The sequence below is a fragment of the Tympanuchus pallidicinctus genome, unplaced genomic scaffold (genome assembly GCF_026119805.1).
Source record: "Tympanuchus pallidicinctus isolate F22 unplaced genomic scaffold, pur_lepc_1.0 scaffold62, whole genome shotgun sequence".
NCBI lineage: Eukaryota > Metazoa > Chordata > Aves > Galliformes > Phasianidae > Tympanuchus > Tympanuchus pallidicinctus.
Genome location: NW_026294783.1, coordinates 218,444 through 242,107, shown reverse-complemented (window position 1 = coordinate 242,107; position 23,664 = coordinate 218,444). Strand labels below are relative to the sequence as shown.

Below are 23,664 nucleotides of genomic sequence, written 5' to 3'. Positions count from 1 at the left end.
CTGTGATCTGTAAGGACCCTGCCAACCCAACCACCCCATGGCTCTGTGATCTGTAAGGACCCTGCCAACCCAACCATCCCCTGGCTCTGTGATCTACAAGGACCCTGCCAACCCAACCACCCCCATGGCTCTGTGATCTGTAAGGACCCTGCCAACCCAACCACCCCATGGCTCTGTGATCTGTAAGGACCCTGCCAACCCAACCACCCCATGGCTCTGTGATCTGTAAAGACCCTGCCAACCCAACCACCCCATGGCTCTGTGATCTGTAAGGACCCTGCCAACCCAACCACTCCATGGCTCTGTGATCTACAAGTGCCCTGCCATCCCAACCATCCCATGGCTCTGTGATCTGTAAGGACCCTGCCAACCCAACCACCCCCTGGCTCTGTGATCTGTAAGGACCCTGTCTACCCAACCACCCCATGGCTCTGTGATCTGTAAGGACCCTTCCAACCCAACCACCCCATGGCCCTGTGATCTACAAGGACCCTGCCAACCCAACCACCCCATGGCCCTGTGATCTATAAGGACCCTGTCTACCCAACCACCCCCTGGCTCTGTGATCTACAAGGACCCTTCCAACACAACCACCCCGTGGCTCTGTGATCTGTAAGGACCCTTCCAACCCAACCACTCCATGGCTCTGTGATCTACAAGGACCCTGCCAACCCAACCACCCCATGGCTCTGTGATCTGTAAGGACCCTGCCAACCCAATCACCCCCTGGCTCTGTGATCTGTAAGGACCCTGCCAACCCAACCACCCCATGGCCCTGTGATCTACAAGGACCCTGCCAACCCCATGGCTCTGTGATCTGTAAGGACCCTGCCAACCCAACCACCCTATGGCTCTGTGATCTGTAAGGACCCTTCCAACCCAACCATCCCCTGGCTCTGTGATCTGTAAGGACCCTTCCAACCCAACCATCCCATGGCTCTGTGATCTACAAGGACCCTGCCAATCCAACCGTCCCATGGCTCTGTGATCTGTAAGGACCCTGCCAACCCAACCACCTCATGGCTCTGTGATCTGTAAAGACCCTGCCAACCCAACCACCCCATGGCTCTGTGATCTATAAGGACCCTGCCAACCCAACCACCCCATGGCTCTGTGATCTGTAAGGACCCTGCCAACCCAACCACCCCATGGCTCTGTGATCTATAAGGACCCTGCCAACCCAACCACCCCATGGCTCTGTGATCTGTAAGGACCCTGCCAACCCAACCATCCCATGGCTCTGATCTACAAGGACCCTGCCAATCCAACCATCCCATGGCTCTGTGATCTGTAAGGACCCTGCCAACCCAACCATCCCATGGCTCTGTGATCTGTAAGGACCCTGCCAACCCAACCACCCCATGGCTTGTGATGAATCTATGATTCCTTTGCCCTTCAGGAGGAAGTCCTCTGCCCTGGTACCAACCAGGCATTGCCTTCAGCCCGCAGCGTTTGCCTGGCTCTTATCTGAGCAGTGGAAAAATAGACTTCTGTGCCCGCTCAGCAGTGGGACTGAGGTCAGGGATCCCAGGTTTGCTGCAGCAGGTGCAGGGCAAGAAGGAAGGGCAGGCTTCAGCACGGATAGAAAGGCACCTGGCCCCCACCGCTCCTGTAGTGGTAGAGCTGATGGTTGGACAGGGTGATCTGAGAGGCCTCTTCCAACCTGAATGGTTCTGTGATTCTATGAGTGGGCTCGGTGTCGGGGTTGGATTTGGAGACCTTGGAAGGTCTCCAAACCTTCCAAGACCTTGGAAGTCTGCTCCAACTCTAATGATTCTATGAATCTTCTTCTGCCCGTGGTTCTGCCACCTCTCTCCTCTCTGAGGTCCACCTGTGCAGGACAGGCGTTGTTCACCCGAGCATTTCTCTCCATTGCAGCACGGCGTGGAGCTGCAGCAGCTCGCAGTGACTGCGCGTGGCTCTCCTCCATCTCAGCTAAGTCCTGCAGCTGGCAGCCTGTTCGCCCTCTGCCCACCCGGCTCTGAACTTGTGCTGAGCGCTTGTTTTTGTGTGAGCGGGATCAAATGCTTCACTAGGATCAAAATATTTTCCATCTCATGTGTTCCCTTCACCTGCTCATTGTGTAACACGATCGTGCAGAGAAAACAGGTTTATCTGGCAGCTCAGATCCCTCGTCCTGCTGCTGCTCCTCACTGTGAGCTCAGGCTGTTGTTCTGCTGCAAACCGCAGGTAGCAGAGGGCGGATGTCAGCCATCAGATGCTGTCACCTGCTGCCAGCTGAGGTCCCGCAGCAGCTGAGCACGTCGCAACCTGGGGCAGGGGGGGGGTCAGGGGAGACCTCACCGCTGTCTCCCACCCCTGAAATGAGGTTGGAGCCAGGAGGGGATCGGCCCCTGCTCCCGGGGACCAGCGATAGGGTGAGAGCTGATGGCCTCGCATCGCACGAGGGAGGGTCAGCTCGGATGTTAGGAACAGTTTCTCCCTGGGAAGAGTGGTGATGCAGTGGCACAGGCTGCCTGGGGAAGTGGGGCAGTCACCGACCCTGCAGGTGTTCTGGCACTGTGTGCATGTGGCGCTGAGGGAGGTGGGCACGGTGGGTTGGGTTGGACCTGGGGATCTTGGAGGTCTTCTCCAGCTGCGCTCCGCATGCAGCCAATGCTCTCTGTCACCCACAGCCCTCAGTGAGCAGCACAGCTGTCCGTGTGGCTTCAGCCCTCTGAGCTCCTTTTCCTTTTTACTTGGATGGAAGCATCATTCCCGTGTTGCAGCATTTCCCCCACCGCAGGACACAGCTCTGCATCCCTGCATGCGCTGCTCGGAGGGCGCAGGCACTGCACTGAGGTGTCCCTGTGCAGCTCTGTGCCATCCGTAGCTCCAACAAAGTCTCTAAAGAGCCACGTGCAGATTTTGCTTTTGCCCGCACTGATGAGATCCCAGAGCAGAGGAGTGGGTTGGGATTTGCTCTGCTCTCCTGGGCACAGCATTCCCTGCTCAGCCCCAGAAATCCCAACAGGGAGCCACGTGGGCTTTGCCCGCTGTGAGCATCGCCGCCTCTGTGCCCTGCACGTCCCCAGCTGGGCTTCTGCTCCACGCCACGGGGTTGGGACCTGTGGCACAGCAGATGCCCTTGGCCACCAAATCACCGAGGCATCAGCACCGCTGATGGTGAGTTTTGTTCTGTGCCCGCCCTGCAGCCCCCTGCCCAGGGAGCCCAGGATGCTGACGTGACCCCAGCTGAGCACTGAGGCTTTGCCCTGCTCAGTTGCCTTGGAGATAAAGCAGCAAAGCCGTGCCAAATTTTGGAAGTGCTTTGGGTAAAGCTCCTGCAGGCAGGAGGCGGCCTCCCCCCCCCCCCCCCTGGGTTGGTGCTGTTCTGAGTGCACACAGGAGGGCAGATCCGGATGGGAAAGGAATTTAGGGGAGCTGGTGAGGGCCAGCTGACCCTGTGCCCATGGGGCCAAGAAGGCCGACGGCATCCGGGGTTGTATCAGAACCAGGGAGCCTCAGTGCTCAGCATGGGCAGAGAATAGCAATACAGCTGGAGAAGGGAGCAGACAACGCAACAAGGGGAGCAGGGGAAGGAGCTGGGGCTGCAGAAGAGGAGGCTGAGGGCAGCCCCCATCTGCAAGGACGTGAAGGGAGGTTGCGGCGAAGAGGGTCGGTCTCTTTTGCGGGTGGTGATGGATGTGAGGAAGCGGCCTCAGGTGGCAGCGGGGAGGTTTGGGTTGGTTCAGCATCTCTGCAACACAGAGGGGCGGCCGGGAGCTGCTGTGAGCATCCCCAGCCCCCCCTGATGGAACCGCTGCTCCCCCACGGCCCCGGCGCTCCATCACCAAACCTTTTTCTGTCTGCAGTTTCAACCTCCGTAATGTGAGAAGCACAAAAGGAGCCATTTATTGTAAGATGCAATCTGATCCGTCATAAGCTCCGCTCACCCGTCCCCATGGTCTCCCCACGCAGCCTCAGCTCTTGCCAGGGCCTTTCTGGAAGCAACCCGAGCACAGAATTTCCCAGTCCGGTGCAGGAGGAGCTTTGCCTCACAGAGCTGATGGGAGAGAGCCCTGAGAGGCGCAGGGTGAGATGGCAGCAGTGGCTGTGGCAGCTGCTTTTGCCCTTTGTGATCACAGACAGCATTTATTTAGTGGTGCAGCTGGGAACTCCGTGCATAGGGCTGCTGCTCAGGGTGAGTTCTGTGTCCTTCGGCACACAGCGGCTGCTCACTGGTGTCAGCTTGGGGTTTTTCTCAGGACCATGAGGTGTTTTTCCATTGGTGATTTTTGAGGTGGGCAGAAGAGCAGCTTCGTGGACACTGAAGGAAGCATAGGGGCTTCCCTTAGCCCTCCATCCAGCATTCATGCAATTGTAGGTCATACAATGGATTGATTGGAAGGGACTTTAGAGATCACCCAGAGGGCGGTGAGGCAGTGGCACAGGTTGCCCAAGGAGGCTGTGGATGCCCCATCCCTGCAGGCATTGGAGGCCAGGCTGGATGTGGCTCTGGGCAGCCTGGGCTGCTGGTTGGCGACCTGCACACAGCAGGGGTTGCAACCAGGTGAGCGCTGTGCTCCTGTGCAACCCAGGCCGTTCTATAATGAGATCACAAAACTGTGTAATGGGATGTGTTGGAAAGGTCCTTAAGGATTACAGAACCGCAGACTGGTTGGGCTGGAAGGGAGCCTCAGCCCCAGCCCTGCAGGGGGTTTTGTGCCCCCCTGCTCCGCTGCCCATCCACAGCCCTGAGCACCTCCAGGAATGGGGCATCCACGCTTCTCAGGGCAGCAGAGCCGAGGCCTCACTGCCTCTGGGGAAACGATTTCCCCTTTACATCCGACCCAAATCACTCCTCCTTCACCTTAAAGCCAACCCCTTGTCCTGTCCCCACCGGAGCAGCTGACCGCGTGGAGCCCTGGCAGGCTGAGCCCATGCAGGCTGAGCCCGGGCCAGCTGGCTCCATTGCTGAGCTCTGTGCGAGGCACGCGGAGCCCGCGGGTAGGAGGAACAAGTAATAGAAGCTCTTTGTGCCCAGGCAGCAGGAACTGGGCCACGGGCGCCCATCTGTTCCCTGCCAATGAGCCGGGGTGCCGCACACCCCCCCAGCGCCGTGCCCACGAGCCGCCCCGTGCCACAGCGTCTGAGCGCCGAGCAGCAGCAGAACAATCCTGCATTCATCCGCACGCCGGCAGCTCCGCGCCGTGCCGGAAGAGGCGAGGGGTCAAATCCACCAGGAGGGGGATGCGGGGCTGATGGTGTGCAGGGATGCTCTGCTCCTGGCAGGGGGGGAGAACCCCCCTCACGGAATCGTAGGTGCTTTGAGCTGGAAGGGAGCTGTAGGATCCGTGTGGTCTGACTGCCCTGCACTGAACACGGACATCTTCTGATGCAGCCCGGGGTACGGCTGGCTCTCTGGGGGCACAGTGCTGCCTCGAGCCCAGCTGCCGACCACCAGCACCCCAAATCCTTTTCGGCAGGGCCGTGCTCTGCCCTTCCATCTCCCAGCTCACACTGATAGAGGGGTTGCTGTGACCCAGGTGCTGACCTCGCACTTGGATTTATTGAAATTCCCTGGGTTCACAGAATCACAGAACTGTAGGGGTTGGAAGGGAGCTGCAGAGCTCATGGAGTCCAACCCCCTGCCCAAGCCGTTCCTACAGCAGGTCGCACAGGTCGGCATCCAGGCAGGTCTGGAACATCTGCAGAGCAGGAGACTCCACCACCTCCCTGGGCAGCCTGTTCCAGTGCTCCTCACCTCACTGTAAAGAAGTTCTTGCACACATTGGTGTGGAACTTCCTGTGCTGCAGTTTCCGGCCGTTTCCCCTTGTCCTGTCAAGTTCCTGTGGGCTCAGTCCTCCAGCTCACCCCAGTCCCTCTGGATGGCATCCCTTCCTTCTGCTGGGTCGGCCGCACCCCACAGCTTGGTGTCACCCACACTCTTGCTGAGGGTGCACTCCATCCCACCGCTGATGTCGCTGATGATGATGCTGGATGCAGTTTGCAGCTGCTCAAACATGGTCTTGATCTTCTCCTACGTGCAGAGAAAAGACAGCTGAGATGGCAGAGTCGCTGTGTGTGGGGTCACAGCTCAGGGGATGGGAGCTCATCAGATGTACCCCTGGTTGTGGTGTGGCCACAGTCACCCTGAGATCATGGAATCACAGAACCCCAGCATGGCCTGGGTTGCACAGGAGCACAGCGCTCACCTGGTTGCAACCCCTGCTGTGTGCAGGTCGCCAACCAGCAGCCCAGGCTGCCCAGAGCCACATCCAGCCTGGCCTCCAATGCCTGCAGGGATGGGGCATCCACAGCCTCCTTGATGCTGACGAGGCCTTTGGTTGGTCTGGACCTTCCAGTCTGCCCTGTCCACTGAGTCTGCAGCCATCAGCTGAGAGCGTGGGACGTTCCCCGATGTCTGCTGGGATGCGGGGTCCTCATGGGGTGTGAATTGGAGCTGGGAGGCTCTCACGGTGACATCCTGCTGTGCTGGGAGCTGCTCCCAATGTCTGGCTTTGCTCTGTGCCCTCGTGTCCCAGGGACCTGAGCCCCCAGGAATGGGAGTCCTGAGGGCCGGGCAGGGCAGGCAGTGGGCTGGGTGCTCCCCGTGTCCCAGCTTGAGCGTCCTGTGGACGGGGATCATGGAACGGGAGATCTGTGCACATCCATGTAGTGCTGGGCGTGAGTCTGTCCGTGGGGTGGGAGCTGCGGGCAGGGCGCACTCATGGGCGGCCTCACAGATTCTTGTGCCTTGCAGGTGAACCAGGGCAACATGCCGGGCATCCAGAGCACCTTCCTTGCCATGGACACGGAGGAAGGCGTGGAGGTGGTGTGGAATGAGCTGCTCTTCACTGACAAGAAGGCCTTCAAAGCACACGAGGTAATCACCCCTGGTGGTGAGGAATGTCCCCACGGCTCCCTGTGTCTTCTGTACCCCAAAAGCAGCTTTTCCCCGATCTGGAGCCGTTCCCCACCTTCCTGTGCTCTCTGTGGTGTCCTGCCGTGCCCCCAGAGCTGCCATCTCAGCTGTCTTTTCTCTGCACGCAGGAGAAGATCAAGACCATGTTTGAGCAGCTGGTGCTGGTGGACCACCCCAACATCGTGAAGCTGCATAAATACTGGCTGGATGTGAAGGACTCGAAGGCACGGGTAGGGGATGCGGGGGTCGGATGCCAGGCTTGGAGGGATGGCGGTGGGATCCCGGGGTCCTCTGCTCACCCTGCTCCCAGGACTCCTCTTCTTCAGGTTGGAAATGAGGAGAAATTTCTTCTCTGAAACCGACCAGGCATTGGCATGGGCTGCCCGGGGAAGCGGAGGAGTCTCCATCCCTGGAGGTTTCCAGAAGCGTGGAGATGTGGCACTCCAGGGCATAGTTCAGTGGGCAGGGTGGGGAAGGGTTGGCAGTCAGACTCGATGATGTTGGAGGTCTTTTCCAACCTTAACGACTCTGTGATTCCCCCAGGACACGCAGCAGGACGCTCAGCCTCACGCGGTGCAGCACGTGAGCTGGGCAGCAACCGACACCTCTGTCCCCCCTCAGGTCATTTTCATCACAGAATACGTGTCTTCGGGGAGCCTGAAGCAGTTCCTGAAGAAAACCAAGAAAAACCACAAGGCCATGAATGCCAGGGTAGGGTCCCTAGGAGCGCATCCACGGGAGGGAGCAGCTCTGTGCCTGCTGGGAGGGGTCTCGGGTCTCTTAGAAAGCAGTGATGGGATGAGAGGCGGTGGCCTCCCATTGCTCCGAGGGATGTTCAGGCTGGATATTAGTTTCTTTCCAGAAGAGTCAGGCGTTGGTACAGCTGCCCAGGGAGGTGGGGGAGTCATCTTCCCCCAGAGGTGATCAGGAGCCATGGGGATGCCCTCTTGGGGACATGGTCAAGGTGGGGATGGGTTGAGATTGGACTACATGATCTTGGGGGACTCCAACCTCCATGGCTCTATGATCCCCTGGTCGCTTCCTGCATCAGCCAGCTGTGATTCTGGGATCTGTGCTGGACTCCATTGCCCTCCCCCAAGTCTGAGCTCGCTGCCACAGCAGTGCAGCTGTAGAATTGGGATTCACTGTTGGTACAAACCGTGTGCACGGACCCCATGAGCACGGCGAGCTTTTGCCCCCCTCTGCGGTGCGTGTGTCCACACTGCCATGGCTTTTGGTGCCCTGCAGAGCTGCGTTTGCCACTGAGGATCGCAGCACTGAGGTTCTCAGCTTTGATGGTGTTCGCTGAACCAGGACTGGAAGGGAGGCTGCGGCGGCTGGGACAGCGCATGGCTCATCCTCGAGCTGTGGTCCCTGCAGGGCAGCGGGGGGGCCGGGTTCCCAGCTGTGGGGCGATAGGGGGGTCCTGGATTGTCTCACACAGCTCTGCTCTCTGCCATAGGCCTGGAAGCGCTGGTGCACGCAGATCCTGTCCGCTCTCAGGTAAGTTCTCTGCCTCGCCGTCCTGCCGCGGGCTGCGTTGGGCAGCGTGCTCAGGGCAGCTCTGTACCCCCCAGCTTCCTCCACTCCTGTGAGCCCCCCATCATCCACGGCAACCTCACCAGTGACACCATCTTCATCCAGCACAACGGGCTCATCAAGATCGGCTCCGGTAGGACGCGACCCTGCAGCTCTGGGGCTGGGAATGGGGTGGGCAGCGGGGAGCTGTGGGGAGGGGTAAGAGCTGAGGGTCCCCTGATGGATTACTGAGCATCACACGTGTGCAGTGCCCCTGTAGCAGAGAACGAACTGGGGATGCTGACCGTGAGCCAGCAGCGTGCCCAGGTGGCCAAGGAGGCCGATGGCATCCCGGCTTGTGCCAGGCACAGTGCAGCCAGCAGAGCAGGAGGTGCTCATCCCTCTGTACTCAGCTGTGGGGAGGCTGCACCTCGGTGCTGTGCTCAGTGTTGGGTCCCCACTGCAGGCGAGACGCCGGGGCCCTGCAGCGTGTCTAAAACGCTGGGTCAGAAATTGGCACGGCTGCCCTGGGATGTGCTGGGGTCACCATCCCTGCAGGCGTTACAGAGCCATGGAGATGTGGCACTTGGGGACGTGCTCAGTGGGCATGGTGGGGATGGGGTGGGGTTGGACTCGATGATCTTAGTGGTTCGTCCAACCTTAATGATTCTACGGCTCTGAGGTGTGGTGTGACCTTGTCTCCTGTTTGTGTCCCCTGCTCTACACTTCTCACTTGTCTCCTTTGGCATCGGCGCTGACCGGCAGTGTGGCACCGGGTGTTTGCCAACGGTGAGTGTCCCTCTGCTCCCCCTCCAGCACATCCATCTCATCACCGGGTGGGTTTTGTCCCCATTGGGCACCGAGGAGCGATCCTGGGGTTGCAGGCAGGAGGGGAACCGCCGCTGCGGTGGCATCTCCTGGGGGAGTGGGTCCACACTGCTGTGTGCACGGGCAGGGACACGCTCCAAAGTCCCATCTGTGCTCACTGCAGTGCCGTGGCTCAGATTATTTCTCATCCCCTGCAGCCCTTCCAGACGACCTGCGGAGCCCCATCCGGATCGAGCGGGAGGAGCTGCGCAATTTGCATTTCTTTCCCCCTGAATACGGCCGTGAGTGGGGCTCAGTTTGGGGCAGGGGCTGTGGGAGGGCTGTGGTTCAGTGTTTGGCCGCTGCGGGTTTGCAGTTTGGTGCCTTTAGAACTAAAGCTCTCAGCCAAGAGAAGATCTTGTGACTGTGGATGGTCGTGCCAACACCGTAGGTGAAATGAGGCGCTGATCAGTGCGGAGCTGTGGGGAATAGCTGTGCCCACAGGGAGAATAGCTGTGCCCACATGGCAATGGGCTGAGGGTTGGATGTTGGTGGTTCAGAACAAGGTCTCAGCACGACCTCAGATCGCTGTTCTGGCTCAGAAGCGCTCAGCAGCGTGTCAAGCGTTGCAGTGAGTGGGAAAAAGGAGCGCGGAGCCTTTGTGCCTTGTGCACACACAGCGTGAGCCCCGTCTCGGGTCTTCTGAGTTAATTGGAAAGGTTTGTGTAGAGCTTTGGGCGGTGGGATGGGGAAGCAGGCACAGATAGAAGTGTGTGGGGAGAGGGGAGAGGGGGAGAGGCGGGGACGTCGGCTGCTCCCGGTGAGGGGGGAGAAATCCCACCACAACTGGGCTGATGGGCTCCTGGTTTGGTTCTGCAGAGAAGGCCGACGGGACAGCCGTGGACATCTTCTCCTTTGGGATGTGCGCACTGGAGGTACGGGGCTGGGCTGCTGCGGAGCCTGGGAACCTGCGGGACCCCCACTTCTGGGGCAGGGTTGTGCCTCGTGGGGCCCGCTGGCTGCCCGGGAGCTGCCCACACCTGGCTGTGGGTCCCGGATGGAGGTGGAGGCTCAGCTGGGCTCAGTAGAGCATCCACTGCTGCTTTGGCTCAGTTGTGGCAGCCCCAGGGAGGAGGAGCGCATGGGACAGGGACATTCAGTGCTGCTGTGAGGGGGCTGTGGGGCTGTTGGTGTCACCTGTGCAGCAGTGGGGTAGAGAAATGGGCCCCGAGGACTGAGCCAGGGCTTGGCTGCCTGCAGACACAGCTGCGCTCCTCCTTCCCCAGATGGCAGTGCTGGAGATCCAGACCAATGGTGACACGCGGGTCTCGGAGGAGGCCATCATGCGGGCACGGCATTCTCTGGATGACCCCAACATGAGGGTGAGTACGGGCAGCCGAGCTGTGGGACGGAGCCACCGGGACGCAGCCGGACCCACATGGTTCAGGTGGCCCTGAGCAGCCTCTTGAGAGCATGGGCAGCAGTCTGGCAGGCTGAAAGGCACCAGGATTCTTCATGCTCGGCTGGTCATGATGAGATCTTGTCCCCACGTTGTCCCAGTGGGAACAGCAGTGAGGCTGGGTGCCAGATCCCAGTAGGTGCACATGCAGACACGTGTGCATGCTCTGTAGAGAAGGACCTGGGGGTTCCGGTGGCCAGCAGGCTGACTGTGAGCCAGCAGTGTGCCCTGATTGCCAAAAAGACGACAGACCCTGGGGTGCATTGCACAGAGCATGGCCAGCAGGGCAGGGAGGTTCTCCCCACTCTGCTCTGCTCTGGGGGGGCACTGCTGGAGCACTGCGCCCAGTGCGGGGCTCCCAGTTCAGGGCTGACTGGGAACTGCTGGGAGAGCCCAGCAAAGGGTGCAGAGATGGGAGGGGGTTGGAGCATCTCCTGATGGGGAGTGTGAGAGCCCTGGGGCTGTGCACCTGGGGGAGAGGAGGCCAAGAGGGGATCTGATAAACGCTTATCAATATCTGATGGACAGGTCTCGGTGAGAAGACAGGGCAGGCAGAAGTATGAGCCCAGGACGGGGCTCAGACAGCAGCATGTGTCTTTTGTTTCCCTCCGTGTTCATCCCCAAAACATTCCACCATGTGTGCGTGCCTATTCCCCCCGTTCTCTTGTGTGATTCCGCAGTTCTCCCAGGCATCCTACGAGGTAAGGTAGGATGAGAGGTGACGGCCTGACGTTGCACCAGGGGAGGTTCAGGTTGGATATTAGGAACGATTTCTTCGCCAGCAGTTACCAAGCACTGGAACAGAGGTGGAACGGGGCTTTGCTCCCAGTTCATGCTCTGTGTTTGACCCTCAGGAGTTCATTCTGTCGTGCCTGACCCTCAACCCCGACAAGCGGCCGACGGCCAACAGCCTCCTCTTCCACCGCGTGCTCTTCGAGGTCCATTCCCTGAAGCTGCTGGCAGCACACTGCTTCATCAACAACCAGTGTGAGTAACAGGAGGCTGCCCTGCCCCACTGAGCTCGTGCTCCTGGCCCCGCAGAGCTGGGGGGATGGAGGAGCCATGGAGGATGGCAGCGAGCACCGAGCCCAGCCTGCAGCACCTCCCGGCTGATGCCCCTCTCTGGCTCTGCCCTAGATCTGATGCCAGAGAACGTGGTGGAGGAGAAGATAAAGGAGCTGGACCTGAACATGGTGATGGCAGAGATCCGGCGTGAGGGTCGGCCTGGAGCACAGTGGAGGTGAGGGTTTGGAGCACAAGCTGTGAGCCCGGGATCTGCATCCACCCTGACCACGCTATCAGCCCTTCGTGCTGCTGTGCTGCCCTGCTCTCGCAGTGACATTCCCATCCTTCCCTCCCAGGTACTCTGAGGTCTCGTTCCTTGAGCTCGACAAGTTCTTAGAAGACGTCAGGTGGGTTTTGGGACGTCCCCAGATCCCATTACATGGATCGTGCCACTGGCAGGACCGTGCTTAGTCGCTCGTTTGAGCCCCCCTGTGGCTCTCCACATGGACAAACAGACCTTCAGCGTGCGGCAGGAGGACGGGGCTCACTTGGTTGTCTCCTCTCTCTGTGTCTGTACCAGGAATGGCATTTACCCTCTGATGAATTTCGCTGTCTCCAGACCCCACGCCCTCCCACGGGCACTCTCTCAACCCCCAGAGGACCCTCAGAAAGCCAAAACCCCCACGCCAGAGCCCTTCGATGTGGAGACCAGGAAGGTAAGGTCAGGCCAGGTACAATCAGAGTGGGTGTCGGAACAGGAAAGCGGGGGGGTCTGCATCCCTGGAGGTGTCGCAGAGCTGAGGAGATGTGGCACCTGGGGACGCGGGCAGTGGGCAAGGGGGGATGGCATGATGGGGTTGGACGTGGGGATCTTGGGGTTCTTTTCCAGCCTCAGTGATTTGAGGATTCTATGAGTGGGCACGATGGGGTTGTGTTAACAGTTGGTCTTGATGGTCTTAGGGGTCTTTTCCAACCTTAATAATCCTATGATTCTCTGGGCTGGCATCCTGACCCCTTTCAGCTCTTCTTTTCAGTGATCCTGTTGTGGCAGCTTAGTTTTAAAGTCTTCTTTCACCACTTCCTGTGTTGTTAGTGTCCTAGAGTCAGTTCCAGGTGCCAGGAACAAACACTGTGAGATCACCTCTGTCTCCCAGGTTGTTGGATTTCACTCAGCATCTTCAATTCCAGGGCTTTGTGTGTGTTTGTCCCAGGGTTGTTGGCAGGAAGGGTGGGCGCCGTGGCTCTGACGGCATTTTGGAATGCTGAATCCACTTCTGGTCTCAGGGGTGGTTTCCTGGATTAATCACTGCTGCATGACCTAAATTGGTATCCAGTGCTGGGTCCCATTCTGCCATGCGGTTGCTCAGGTGGGAAGGGACATCAGGAGTCCAAGTGGGTCCTGAAATCCTCAAGGGATGGCGATCCAATGGCCCCCGTGGGCCCCTGGTCCACTTCTGAACAGTGTCACCAAGAAAAAGGATTTCCTTGGCTCCATCCAGAACGTCCCTGGTTAGGTCTGTCTCTTCTCTCCTTTCTCTCTGCAAACAGCCCGGTTCCTCCATCCTCTCAGCACCCCACAGCTATAGGTGGGCTGCCATCGGGTTCCCCAAAGCCATCAGGCAGAGCAAGTCCTGCACCCTCTGCCTCCCCTCCCAGTGCTGCAGCCCTGCACGGTTTTGCCATCTCTCCATCGAACTCACTCCATTTCATCTACAGGAAGCCTCAGATTGGAGGCAGCGGGGGCGCTTTGCTGACAAGTGCAGGGGGAGAGGAGGGTTGGCTGCTGTCAGCAGGACGCAGCCCCGGCACGGCACGGCTCAGCTGGCTTCCCTCTGCTGAGCTGCAGGGCTTTGGGATCAGGCATAGGTCTGTGTGCACCTCTGTTCCTTACAACATTCTTGTCCTTATTCCCTGTGCGGCGTGTTTCCCTGCGCTGATCCTATCGTGCCATTCGTCGTCAATCGCCTGTGGCACTCCGTGCTGCCGTGGATGTTAGGAGTGCAGCTCCATGCTTGCACTGAATTAAGGTTAAAAATGCTACGCAGGCCCCAAACTGGTTCTCGTTCCTGCAAGATGCTGTGAAACGCCTCCTACAAAGCATCTCTTCTGGGCTCCATCGCGGCCGTAAATCAGCTCTCAGAGCACTTAACTTATGGTTTATTCATAGCGCTCAGGGCTTATTTTTAGAGAGCGCCGCGGTGCTCAGTTGGATCGAGTGGAGGAACGTCAGTGTGAACCCAAGCATTTATGCTGTCTCCCCCTCTGCGTTTGCCATATGCTGCATTTTCATCCAGTGCCCCAATTCTGCAGGTGCGTGGTCTGGCTTAACCAGAAGCAGCTGCTGAAAAAACACGCATTGATTTTAGCGAGGTTGAGAGGGGAGCGGCCATCTGAGTTTCATTGCATGACATCTTGCATCTGGACAAACCTGCAGGGGCCAAAGGAAGGTGACCGCAGCGCTGACTGCTCTGGGAGGAGCAGAGGGAAGCCCAGCGAACCCCATGGACGGACCTGAGGGCACCCATGCAGCCCTGAGCGGCATTTCTGAGCACAGCAGCGTGCCTGCGGGCAGCTGATGGGTGGGCTTGGAAGTAGCTCTGCCCTTCAGCCACCTTTTCAGTGCCACGCAGAGGGTGCTGGTGCTGCTGGTTACAGGCATTGCCTGGGGTGATGTTTACGAGGGTGGGTGGTGACAGGACAAGGGGAATGGCTTGAAAGTGAGACAGGGGAGGTTTGGGTTGGATGTGAGGAGGAAGTTTTTGAGCCAGAGGGCGGTGAGGCAGTGGCACAGGTTGCCCAAGGAGGCTGTGGATGCCCCATCCCTGCAGGCATTGGAGGCCAGGCTGGATGTGGCTCTGGGCAGCCTGGGCTGCTGGTTGGCGACCTGCACACAGCAGGGGTTGCAACCAGGTGAGCGCTGTGCTCCTGTGCAACCCAGGCCATGCTGGGGTTCTGTGATTCTATGATTATGGGTCCCTATGGCACCCTGTGGATCCCTATGGCACCCTATCAATCTCTATGGCACCCTATGGATCACTGTGGCTCACTATGAATCCTTATGGCACCCTGTGGATCCCTATGGCACCCTATCAATCTCTATGGCACCCTATGGATCACTGTGGCTCACTATGGATCCTTATGGCACCCTGTGGATCCCTATGGCACTCTATCAATCCCTATGGCATCTTATGGATCACTGTGGCTCACTCTGGATCCTTATGGCACCCTGTGGATCCCTATGGCACCCTATCAATCTCTATGGCACCCTATGGATCACTGTGGCTCACTATGAATCCTTATGGCACCCTGTGGATCCCTATGGCACCCTATCAATCTCTATGGCACCCTATGGATCACTGTGGCTCACTATGGATCCTTATGGCACCCTGTGGATCCCTATGGCACCCTATCAATCCCTATGGCACCCTATGGATCACTGTGGCTCACTATGGATCCTTATGGCACCCTGTGGGTTCTCTGGGCAGCCTGGGCTGCTGGTTGGCGACCTGCACACAGCAGGGGCTTGGAGCCAGATGAGCGCTGTGCTCCTGTGCAACCCAGGCCATGCTGGGGTTACGCGATTCTCTGATTGCCTCCATATCCAAAAGGTGTTGCAGCACAATCAAGAACCCATGTTGATGAGCTGTCACTCACTACAATTAATTTAAGTGGAAGAGAAGTTTCCAGCCTCTTTAGGCATGCTAAATGCACTGCAGGGAGATGTTTCCTCACTCCATGATGAACCTGTGTGGAGCAGCGTGCTTCCTAGGTTGCTTTAGAACTTTTGAGATAGCATTACTGTCCTGTGCAGGTGACTCAGGCTGGATGTTAGGAAGCATTTCACCTGCAAAGAGCAGTGATGCAGTGGCACAGCTGCAAAGGGAAGCTGGGGAGTCACCATCCCAGAATGGTGGAGACGTGGCACATGGGGACATGGTCGGTGGGCATGGTGGGGTGGGATGGGATGGGATGGGATGGGGTGGGATGGGATGGGGTGGGGTGGGATGGGATGGGATGGGATGGGGTGGGGTGGGATGGGATGGGATGGGGTGAGATGGGGTGGGATGGGATGGGATGGGATGGGATGGGGTGGGGTGGGATGGGATGGGATGGGATGGGGTGGGGTGGGATGGGGTGGGATGGGATGGGATGGGATGGGGTGGGAGGGGATGGGGTGGGGTGGGATGGGATGGGATGGGGTGGGATGGGGTGGGATGGGATGGGATGGGATGGGGTGGGGTGGGATGGGATGGGATGGGATGGGATGGGGTGGGATGGGATGGGATGGGATGGGATGGGATGGGATGGGATGGGATGGGATGGGGTGGGGTGGAATGGGGTGGGATGGGATGGGATGGGGTGGGGTGGGATGGGATGGGATGGGATGGGATGGGATGGGATGGGATGGGGTGGGATGGGGTGGGGTGGGATGGGATGGGATGAGATGGGATGGGATGGGATGGGATGGGATGGGATGGGGTGGGGTGGGATGGGATGGGATGGGGTGGGATGGGATGGGATGGGGTGGGATGGGATGGGATGGGATGGGATGGGATGGGATGGGATGGGGTGGGGTGGGATGGGATGGGATGGGATGGGGTGGGATGGGGTGGGGTGGGATGGGGTGGGATGGGGTGGGGTGGGATGGGGAGGAGGGGATGGGATGGGATGGGATGGGATGGGATGGGATGGGATGGGGTGGGATGGGGTGGAATGGGATGGGATGGGGTTGGATGTGGGGATCTTGGAAGTCTTTTCCAACCTCGTTGTTTCCATGATTCAGTGGCTCAGCTTGGGCTGGCAGGAGACTTCTTGATGGTCTCTGCACGACTCAGGTGTATCCTAAGAGCTTTGAACAATTGGTTGTGTGTTTTCACGTGGGATCACAGTTGAGATTCGATGTCCAGTCTCCCTCCTCAAGCTGTGCCACCCAGAGCAGTTTGCCTAGGACCATGGCTATAGCATGCACATCAACCCTTTGGATGTTCCTGTGGCCCACACACTTGTTTGTGGGCTCAGCTCTTTGGTATGAGATCAGAGAGCAGCCAGGCTGGGGAAGGTGGCAGAGGGCGCTCAGGGGTGCATGGTGCGAGGTTCCAGTGCTGCAAGTGGAGGAGCCTGATGGAGGCCTCCATCTGTACCGCTCCGTTTAGCAAGCAGAAGAGATGTGAAAAGCAGAAAAAAAGTTGAGAAAGAGAAGTGAGAGTGAGAGGAGATGAGAGAGGCGGCAATGACGTGCGGGTCCTGCACGGCTCACAGCTCAGCCATCACCTCCTCTGCTCTGGAACCAAATATTTGAGCTGCATCAAGAGCGCAAAGTCAGCTACAGGAGGTGAGGACCGATGGAAATGTCCATCTCAGAGGGAGCACGGCTGCTTTCTGCTGTGCTGGAGCAGGTCAGGAGTTCAGGGTGAGAACTCCCTGTGCTTCCCCGGAGCACTGCTTTCTTCAGCAGCCAAATGCCTTCGTTCCCTCTGACTGCTAAGATCTGTCTGAATGCAGCAGACTGAATAAAACTGCATAGGCTGAGTGGGATCGTGCTCAGCAACGGAACATCCACGCTGCCACTGTTCTGCATCTGGACAACACAGAAAGACACCGATAAATTGCAACAGGCTCAAAGGAGGGCAGCAAAGTGATGCTGGGCAGCCTCCTCTGATCTCACTGCCTTCGTTTGGGCTGGGGGGGGGTCTAGAGAGCTCCTGATGTCCCTTCCCACAGGATGATGATTGTGGGCATTGGGGAGGGAGAGCTGGGAGCAGGTGGCAGCGATGCACTCAGTTACCATCGGTGTTCTCAGTGATGTGTGCAGGATGCGGGGCAGTTCTGCACACCAACAAAGCATCTCTGGAGTTACTCAGTGTATGGGTGCGTCGTCGTGCTGGAGCTTGAAGCTGAGTTATTAAGGAAAAGCCGTGCTGGTCTGTTTAATTTCAGTGTGCTGCAGTGCAATGCAGCGTTCCCAAAAGGAACTCCACACCATTTCAGTAGTATTGAACATTTCGGTTTGGTTTGTTGTCTGATTTAAGAAGCTGTCATCCCTCAGGGACATGAACTAAAGCACAGCACTGAAATGTAACCCAGAGTTTGGGCAGAGCCTCAAGGGGAAAACCCACCCAGACAAATAAAGCAGAGGAATTCATCCTGATGTAATGCTGCCCCTGAAATGCACCTCCTGCACGGCTCCCACCCAGCCTTTCATCAGCTGATGGCAGTTTGTGACCGGCTGTTGGGCTCAGTGAGCCCTCGGCTGTTCTGGACAGCACCTGGAGATGCGGGCAGAGGAGAAGGTCAGGCTGGTAGCTGGGTTTTAAGTGGGATTTTGAGAGTTGTGCTTGGAAAACAGGAGCAAAGCAGACCTGGGGGAGTTCAAGGGGCTGTGCCCAGGCTGACGCTCACTTTGGCCTCTTCCAGGTGGTGCAGATGCAATGCAACATGGAGCTGAATGAGGACAAGACTCAGTGGCATGTGAGTGCACAGCCCCACCAGGATGCGACGAGCAGCATCTGTTCTCTGCAGCACGGCACCCCTTGGTCTCAGTTCGCTGCAGGACCCACAGGACCTGCTCTTCTGTCCGAGGCAAAAGAAGCCCAGAGAAGAGCAAAGCTACAGCAGTCCATGACGTCTTTGGACACCTCTTAGCTCTGCTTCTTTCCAGTTTAACAGAGAGAGCATCTCTCTGAGTCACCCAAACTATGCCCCAAAGACACCCCACATGTTGGCATTGACCAGCATCCCCCTGCTCGCCCTGCCAGCAGCTTCCAGCATTGATACTGTCTCTTACAATGAATGTACAGAGCTCTCTCTTCTCTCTGCAGCTCACGCTCCTGCTGATCCTGGAGGACAAGCTGCACCGACAGCTGAGCTACGACTTGCTGCCCAGTAGGTCTCCTTGCTTCTTGTGCATGAACTGGAAGCCCTGGTCAGGTTTGGGGTTAGGGCTAGGCACAGACTGTGCCTGCACTCAGCTCTTCTCCCCTCCTTGTGCTGGGAGAGCAGACCAAACTTCATATCCCTGTGGCACCGTTCTTGTTGCCTTTGGCACGCGGTGCCAACCTGCAGCTGAAGTGAACTCTGTGAGTCCCGTGGCCATCAGGAGCGTGCACTGAACCCAGAGATGTGTGACTGGGGCAATCCCAGTGAATGAGTGCATTCTTTGCCTTTTCCCAGCTCTGGGGCAGTCTCCACAGCACCTTCCAAGGAGCTGCTGCGCTCTTCTCTTGGGGAACCCCATGGCCCTGGGGCAGGGCACTTCTCCTGGGGCCGGTCTGACGCAGCAGCTCCTTCCTAAGGTGTGCAGGAGCCCTCTGCAGGCTGCACAGCTGGAGTCCCTTACAGGAAGAACAAAAACACAAAGCTTGGAAACTGACGCTTGGGATTTGCTGCTCCGCCAGCTCGTCCTGTTCCTACCTGCAGGAAGCGGCCCGCTTCCTTTTCATGCTGAGCCCAACCATGGCAAGCTCAAAGACCTGCCAGTGACACACTGCCAAGGCATTGTGCTGTGTGATGTGGGGCTGGAGCTCAGTCCTGCCTCTCACCCACTCCCCTCTCTGCTCTGTTGGCCCCAGCGTCCTCAGAACTGTGAGCGGCAGCACGCAGTGCGTGCCCCTAATGCGCAACGGGGCGCAGCTGGGCTGGAGAGGTGCGCTTTGTTGGGAGGGGACGAGCTGGGATGCACCAACATTCTCACTGTTCCTTCCCTCTGCAGCTGATAACTCCAAGGACCTCGCCACAGAGCTGGTGCACTACGGGTTCATCCACGAGGTAAGGCTGCTCGTGCGCCGTGCCACTGTCAGCGCGCGCTGTGTGCCGCACAGCCTGATGCCTCCTGTCTTATTCCCCATCTGGGCCACGGGGCCCAGGCTGCAGCTCTGTGCTGCACTCGTGCCCTTGCTCAGTGCTTCTCTGCTTGATTTTTCTGGGCTCCACACTTTGCTCCTGCTGTTCTGAAGGGTCAGCCATGTAGCAGTGACAGCTCACCACACTCGCTGCATCAACTCCCTGCCTTTCTGAATGTGAAAGCCTGAGCCGTGCCAGGGAGAAGCGGCCAGGACCCAGCAGCCCACGCTGCTCTCAGGTCACTTTGCAAACTTCTCCCTGTCAGAAGTGCCCTACAGCAGCACTGCCCCTTCCAGGCTCTCCCTTGGTGTCTGCAGACGGACTCAAGGAGGAACGCAGAGCTGCGCAGTCATTTGGGCAGCGTGGCCTCAGGGCAAAGGAGTGTGGGGAAAATGAAAAATGCGTTTATTTTTCTGTTTTGTACAAGTTGGGGATTCTGGGGCTGTAGGCAAAGCTTTGAAGCGTTTCTCATTCTGGATCAGACAAGGCAGGGTTTAGCTTCACTCACTGAAAAATAAATGTGAATAGGCCTGGAAACAAAAAAAGTGTATTCAGGCTTCCTTCTTTTCTTCACCTGAGCACAGCAACTGCACAGCTTGGAACTGAAACAGCAGAGTGCTTTCTCCTGTGTGCTGGAAAAAGCGTGGCAAACTAATCTGTCGGCTTGCTTTTTCTTCTATATTTAGGATGACTGTGAGAAACTGGCTAACTTCCTGGAAAATGCCTTCCACAAGCACCGGTCTCCTCCCTTGTGAGTCACCCCTGGGGCAGTGGGGTCCCTGCGCTGTGGGGACGGGCACGATACCCAGCAAGGAGCAGCCATGGGCTCTGGAACCAACTCCTCCAGCGGGGCCGCTCCAGACTGAATCTTTGCAGTCCGTGAGAGTCTGTATGCCTTTGCTGTGGCGTGGAAAGACAACAGCAAGCGGAATAGCAACCAGCTGTAACACAAGGAATGGCCTCTGCACCAGCACGTGCCCCGGCCCCTGCTCCTGGAGAGGCAATCCAGGGTAGCTGTGGGGCCTGGGGGAGCGCTGATGGTGTTTGTGAAGATGTGGAGTTGCTGCAAGAGTCCCACAGACTGATGCATTTGCCTCTGGGAGTGATAAGCTTTTCTCACTGTGGGTCCTAAAGCTCTTTCTTTTTTCCTCTTTGCCAGCTGGTGATGGGTGCGGAAGGGAGGAAAGCTCCAGCGCAGTTTGCCACCTGCCACGTTCCATCCTCTATCTCCTTTTCCTGATGTTTTGTTAAGGTTTCCCACGCACAGCTGAACCGCTGTGATGCCTTTCAGTTAGAAGCTCGCATCTTGCTGTAAGCTGACAGGTGGACTTTGTGAGCTGGACTTGGCGCTGCAGGAGAAGAAACTGCAGCAACCCAAACCCAGCTGGATCCCAACACAGGGAACAGCAGAAACGTCACTGGTGCTGAACAGAACCATTTTCACTGCTGTTTGTCTCACGGCCTTCAAAAATCTTATGGTATCCTAAGGGGAAAAACCCCTATGTCTCTTCCTTCCCTGCGTGTCCTGGGGTGTTTGGAACTTCCATCGCTTGTGCATAGAAAGGCGCCATCGTAGCTGCTGCCCATCGGGTTCCATTGGTAAAAATCAGCAATAGAGATTATTCGTGTAGTGAAAGCTGTGCTGTGAGCAGCCCTGCTGCCGCGCTGCGCTGTGCCAAGTCTTCCATCGCCCGCCTCGTGCCGCGTGGTGCTGCACCGGCTGTGTGGCTGGGGCCGCCGTGCTGCGCCGCTGTGCCGAGCTGCCACTTGTGCCGTGTTCCCCAGTCGTGCTGCGCTGTGCCGGCCTGACAGAACTGACAAATCAATAAAGCCATTGCAAGCAGCTTACCTCACGCCAGGAGCTGGTCTGCTGAGCGAGCACCCGGTGGTCTCTTGGTCACTCTTAGAGTTAACAAGAGTGAAGCAGCTTCCTCGAGTTCAACGCTGACCCAGCAAAGTCGGGTAGATTGGATAGAGAAGGCATTCGCAGGAAAAGCAGCATTCAGCTGCGTGATGCAGAAATTGCTTTGTCCTGGACAAGCTTGCACTTGCCTTTGCAAACTAAGAAGTGCCTTCATACACCAGCTGCTGCTTCCTTGCTCAGCCGGTGAGCTCTTTAGCACCCTTCACCCTCATTCTCAATTCTGAATGTCATTACAGCTCAGCTTGAGCGATGGATCTCCCTCCTGCTGGCTGCAATCAGCAGTTACAAGTGTGTTAACTGGCAGCCACAGGGTGTTTCATGCACACGTCAGGCAGCAGTCACAGCGCCACAGGAGATCTGAGGTTGGTGAGGGCCGCCCTGAGCGGTCCTCCAGCCCAGTGCTGGGTGGCCCAGTGCCATGTCAGGTCTGAGAACCCCCACGGGTGGAGACATCCAGCCTGCCTGGATAACCCGCGGGTAACCAGTGTTCAGCCAACCTCAGTGAAAAAAAGATTTCCCCGTTTTTTAATTTGGGCCCATTGCTCAGCCTCTTGCCCCGGTGCTGGGACCACCAAGAACAGCCTAGCTCCAGCTTCTTGCATTGGAACTGGATGATCTTTAAGGTTCTTTCCCATACGAACCACTCGATCGTTCTGTGGACTTTAAAAGCCCTCCCAACCCAACCTGTTCTGTGATTCCATGAGTCTTCACCCACTGATCAGGCATCTGTTCACGCTGATGTGCAGCCATCCCAGCTCTCAGACTCTCCCACCGTGCACCCTCCAGGCCCTTTGCCATCTAGGCTGTCTGCGCTGGGCTCGCTCCATTTCATGGGCTCTGTGCTTTTGAGGGAACCTCAAAGAGGAGAGGAGAGGTTCTTCCCTCAGCCAGTTAATGAGGCTTTCCCAGGGCAGCCCAGGTGGCCATGGGCCTCCTTTGCTGCAGGAGTATTGCAGGCCCACAGCTCAGCATCCAGAGAGACGTGCATGGCTGCCTCTGCAGAGCTGTCACCAGCACAAGAATGGAAATGCTGCCCTCATGTTTGTTTGTGCTGTGCAAGTCAGACAACGGTCCTGCCAGACAAGGGGGGGATGTGTCCCTGGCACCGATGGTCAGGTCTGTCAGCTCACAGTGCCTGAAATTCCTGTCCGTGTATCATAGCTGTGGTGTGGCACATAGAAACACAGAATCACAAAGGTTGGAAAAGACATCCGTATCACGCAGCCCAACCTCCCGCCTATCACTGCCCCCAGAACCACGTCCCCAGGATATCGAACCGTTCCTTCAACCCCTCCAGGGTCAGTGACTCCACCGCCCCCCAGTGCAGCCCGGCGCAGCTTCCTGAGCAGGAGTTTTTCCAAATCCAGCCCAAATCTGCCCTGCCTCAGCCTGAGGCCATTCCCTCTCGTCCTGTCGCTGCTACGCGGGAGCAAAGGCCGAGCCCAGCTCACCACAGCCTCCCTCTCTGAGTGCCCCGGGTCACTGCAGAGCAATAGGGGTCCCCTGAGCCTCCTCTTCTCCACGCTGCACAAATCCCATTCCCCCAGCCGCTCCCCATAGGATTTGTGCTCCAGACCCTCCCAGCTCCGCTGCCCTTCTCTGCACGCTGCAGGGCCTCGGCGTCTCGCCTGCAGTGGGGGCCCAACTGAGCACAGCGCTGAGGTGCAGCCTCCCCACAGCTGAGTACAGAGGGATGAGCACCTCCCGCGTTGGTGGCTGCACTGTGCCTGGCACAAGCCGGGATGCCATCGGCCTCCTTGGCCACCCGGCTGCCATGTGCTCTGCATCCTGCACAGTATCTGCTAGAAGATCTGTTAGATCTACTAGAAGGTGTTCTGGAAGATCTACAGTCATTAGCAATTGCACGGTGTAGGAATCCGCTGAGCCTCAGTAATGAATGCCTGCCAGTGGTTACCTGCTCTCAAATTCAGGCTAGAAAGAAGGCCGATTGGTTTTGTGTTCTGATTCAGACGTTGCACCTTTTCTGCTAGCTGAAAAAAAGATGCTTTGCAGTGCAGAACTTCCTGACCATCAGCACTGAGATGTCAAGTCGTCGCACGGCTTTCAGGAAGCTTTACTGGCTTGAACTTTCTGAATCGTTGATCAGAACCTTAAGGATCTGTAAAACTCCTGTGGCATTTCCACCCTCTGCGGCAGAATCAACATTTCCACTGGTCTGACTTCGCCCGTGCATTTAAATCTGTGCATAAAAGACTGGGCCACCCGAGAGGAAGAGCAGAACG

The 23,664-nt window shown here is 57.8% G+C and overlaps 1 protein-coding gene and 1 long non-coding RNA gene across 5 annotated transcripts in view; one reads left to right on the top strand and one right to left on the bottom strand.

Moving 5' to 3' along the window:
• Nucleotides 1–20,945, top strand: part of NRBP2 (nuclear receptor binding protein 2) — a 30,047-nt gene extending 9,102 nt beyond the window's left edge. Inside the window, exons 1-18 of one of the 3 annotated variants that reach the window (XM_052665193.1) lie at nucleotides 1,347–1,517; nucleotides 6,708–6,830; nucleotides 6,998–7,099; nucleotides 7,491–7,580; nucleotides 8,332–8,372; nucleotides 8,447–8,541; nucleotides 9,153–9,176; nucleotides 9,413–9,496; nucleotides 10,074–10,129; nucleotides 10,481–10,576; nucleotides 11,508–11,640; nucleotides 11,791–11,893; nucleotides 12,015–12,065; nucleotides 12,239–12,374; nucleotides 18,073–18,126; nucleotides 18,477–18,540; nucleotides 19,367–19,422; nucleotides 20,184–20,945. In XM_052665193.1, coding sequence (XP_052521153.1) covers nucleotides 1,362–1,517; nucleotides 6,708–6,830; nucleotides 6,998–7,099; nucleotides 7,491–7,580; nucleotides 8,332–8,372; nucleotides 8,447–8,541; nucleotides 9,153–9,176; nucleotides 9,413–9,496; nucleotides 10,074–10,129; nucleotides 10,481–10,576; nucleotides 11,508–11,640; nucleotides 11,791–11,893; nucleotides 12,015–12,065; nucleotides 12,239–12,374; nucleotides 18,073–18,126; nucleotides 18,477–18,540; nucleotides 19,367–19,422; nucleotides 20,184–20,252 — 1,533 coding nt within the window. In that variant the 5' untranslated portion in view covers nucleotides 1,347–1,361 and the 3' untranslated portion in view covers nucleotides 20,253–20,945. Of the gene's footprint in view, nucleotides 1–1,346; nucleotides 1,518–3,820; nucleotides 4,037–6,707; nucleotides 6,831–6,997; nucleotides 7,100–7,490; nucleotides 7,581–8,331; nucleotides 8,373–8,446; nucleotides 8,542–9,152; nucleotides 9,177–9,412; nucleotides 9,497–10,073; nucleotides 10,130–10,480; nucleotides 10,577–11,507; nucleotides 11,641–11,790; nucleotides 11,894–12,014; nucleotides 12,066–12,238; nucleotides 12,375–18,072; nucleotides 18,127–18,476; nucleotides 18,541–19,366; nucleotides 19,423–20,183 lie in introns of those variants that run through there. The other 2 variants (XM_052665195.1, XM_052665194.1) reach the window with 2 other exon arrangements.
• The window catches only part of LOC128071941 (uncharacterized), a 144,235-nt gene continuing 135,295 nt past the window's right edge, over nucleotides 14,725–23,664 (bottom strand). For both annotated transcript variants that reach the window (XR_008202044.1, XR_008202043.1), the window contains exons 2-3: nucleotides 14,964–15,164; nucleotides 14,725–14,843 (exon numbers count right to left, since the gene is read on the bottom strand). This is a non-coding gene — a long non-coding RNA (uncharacterized LOC128071941). The remainder of the gene's footprint in view (nucleotides 14,844–14,963; nucleotides 15,165–23,664) is intronic.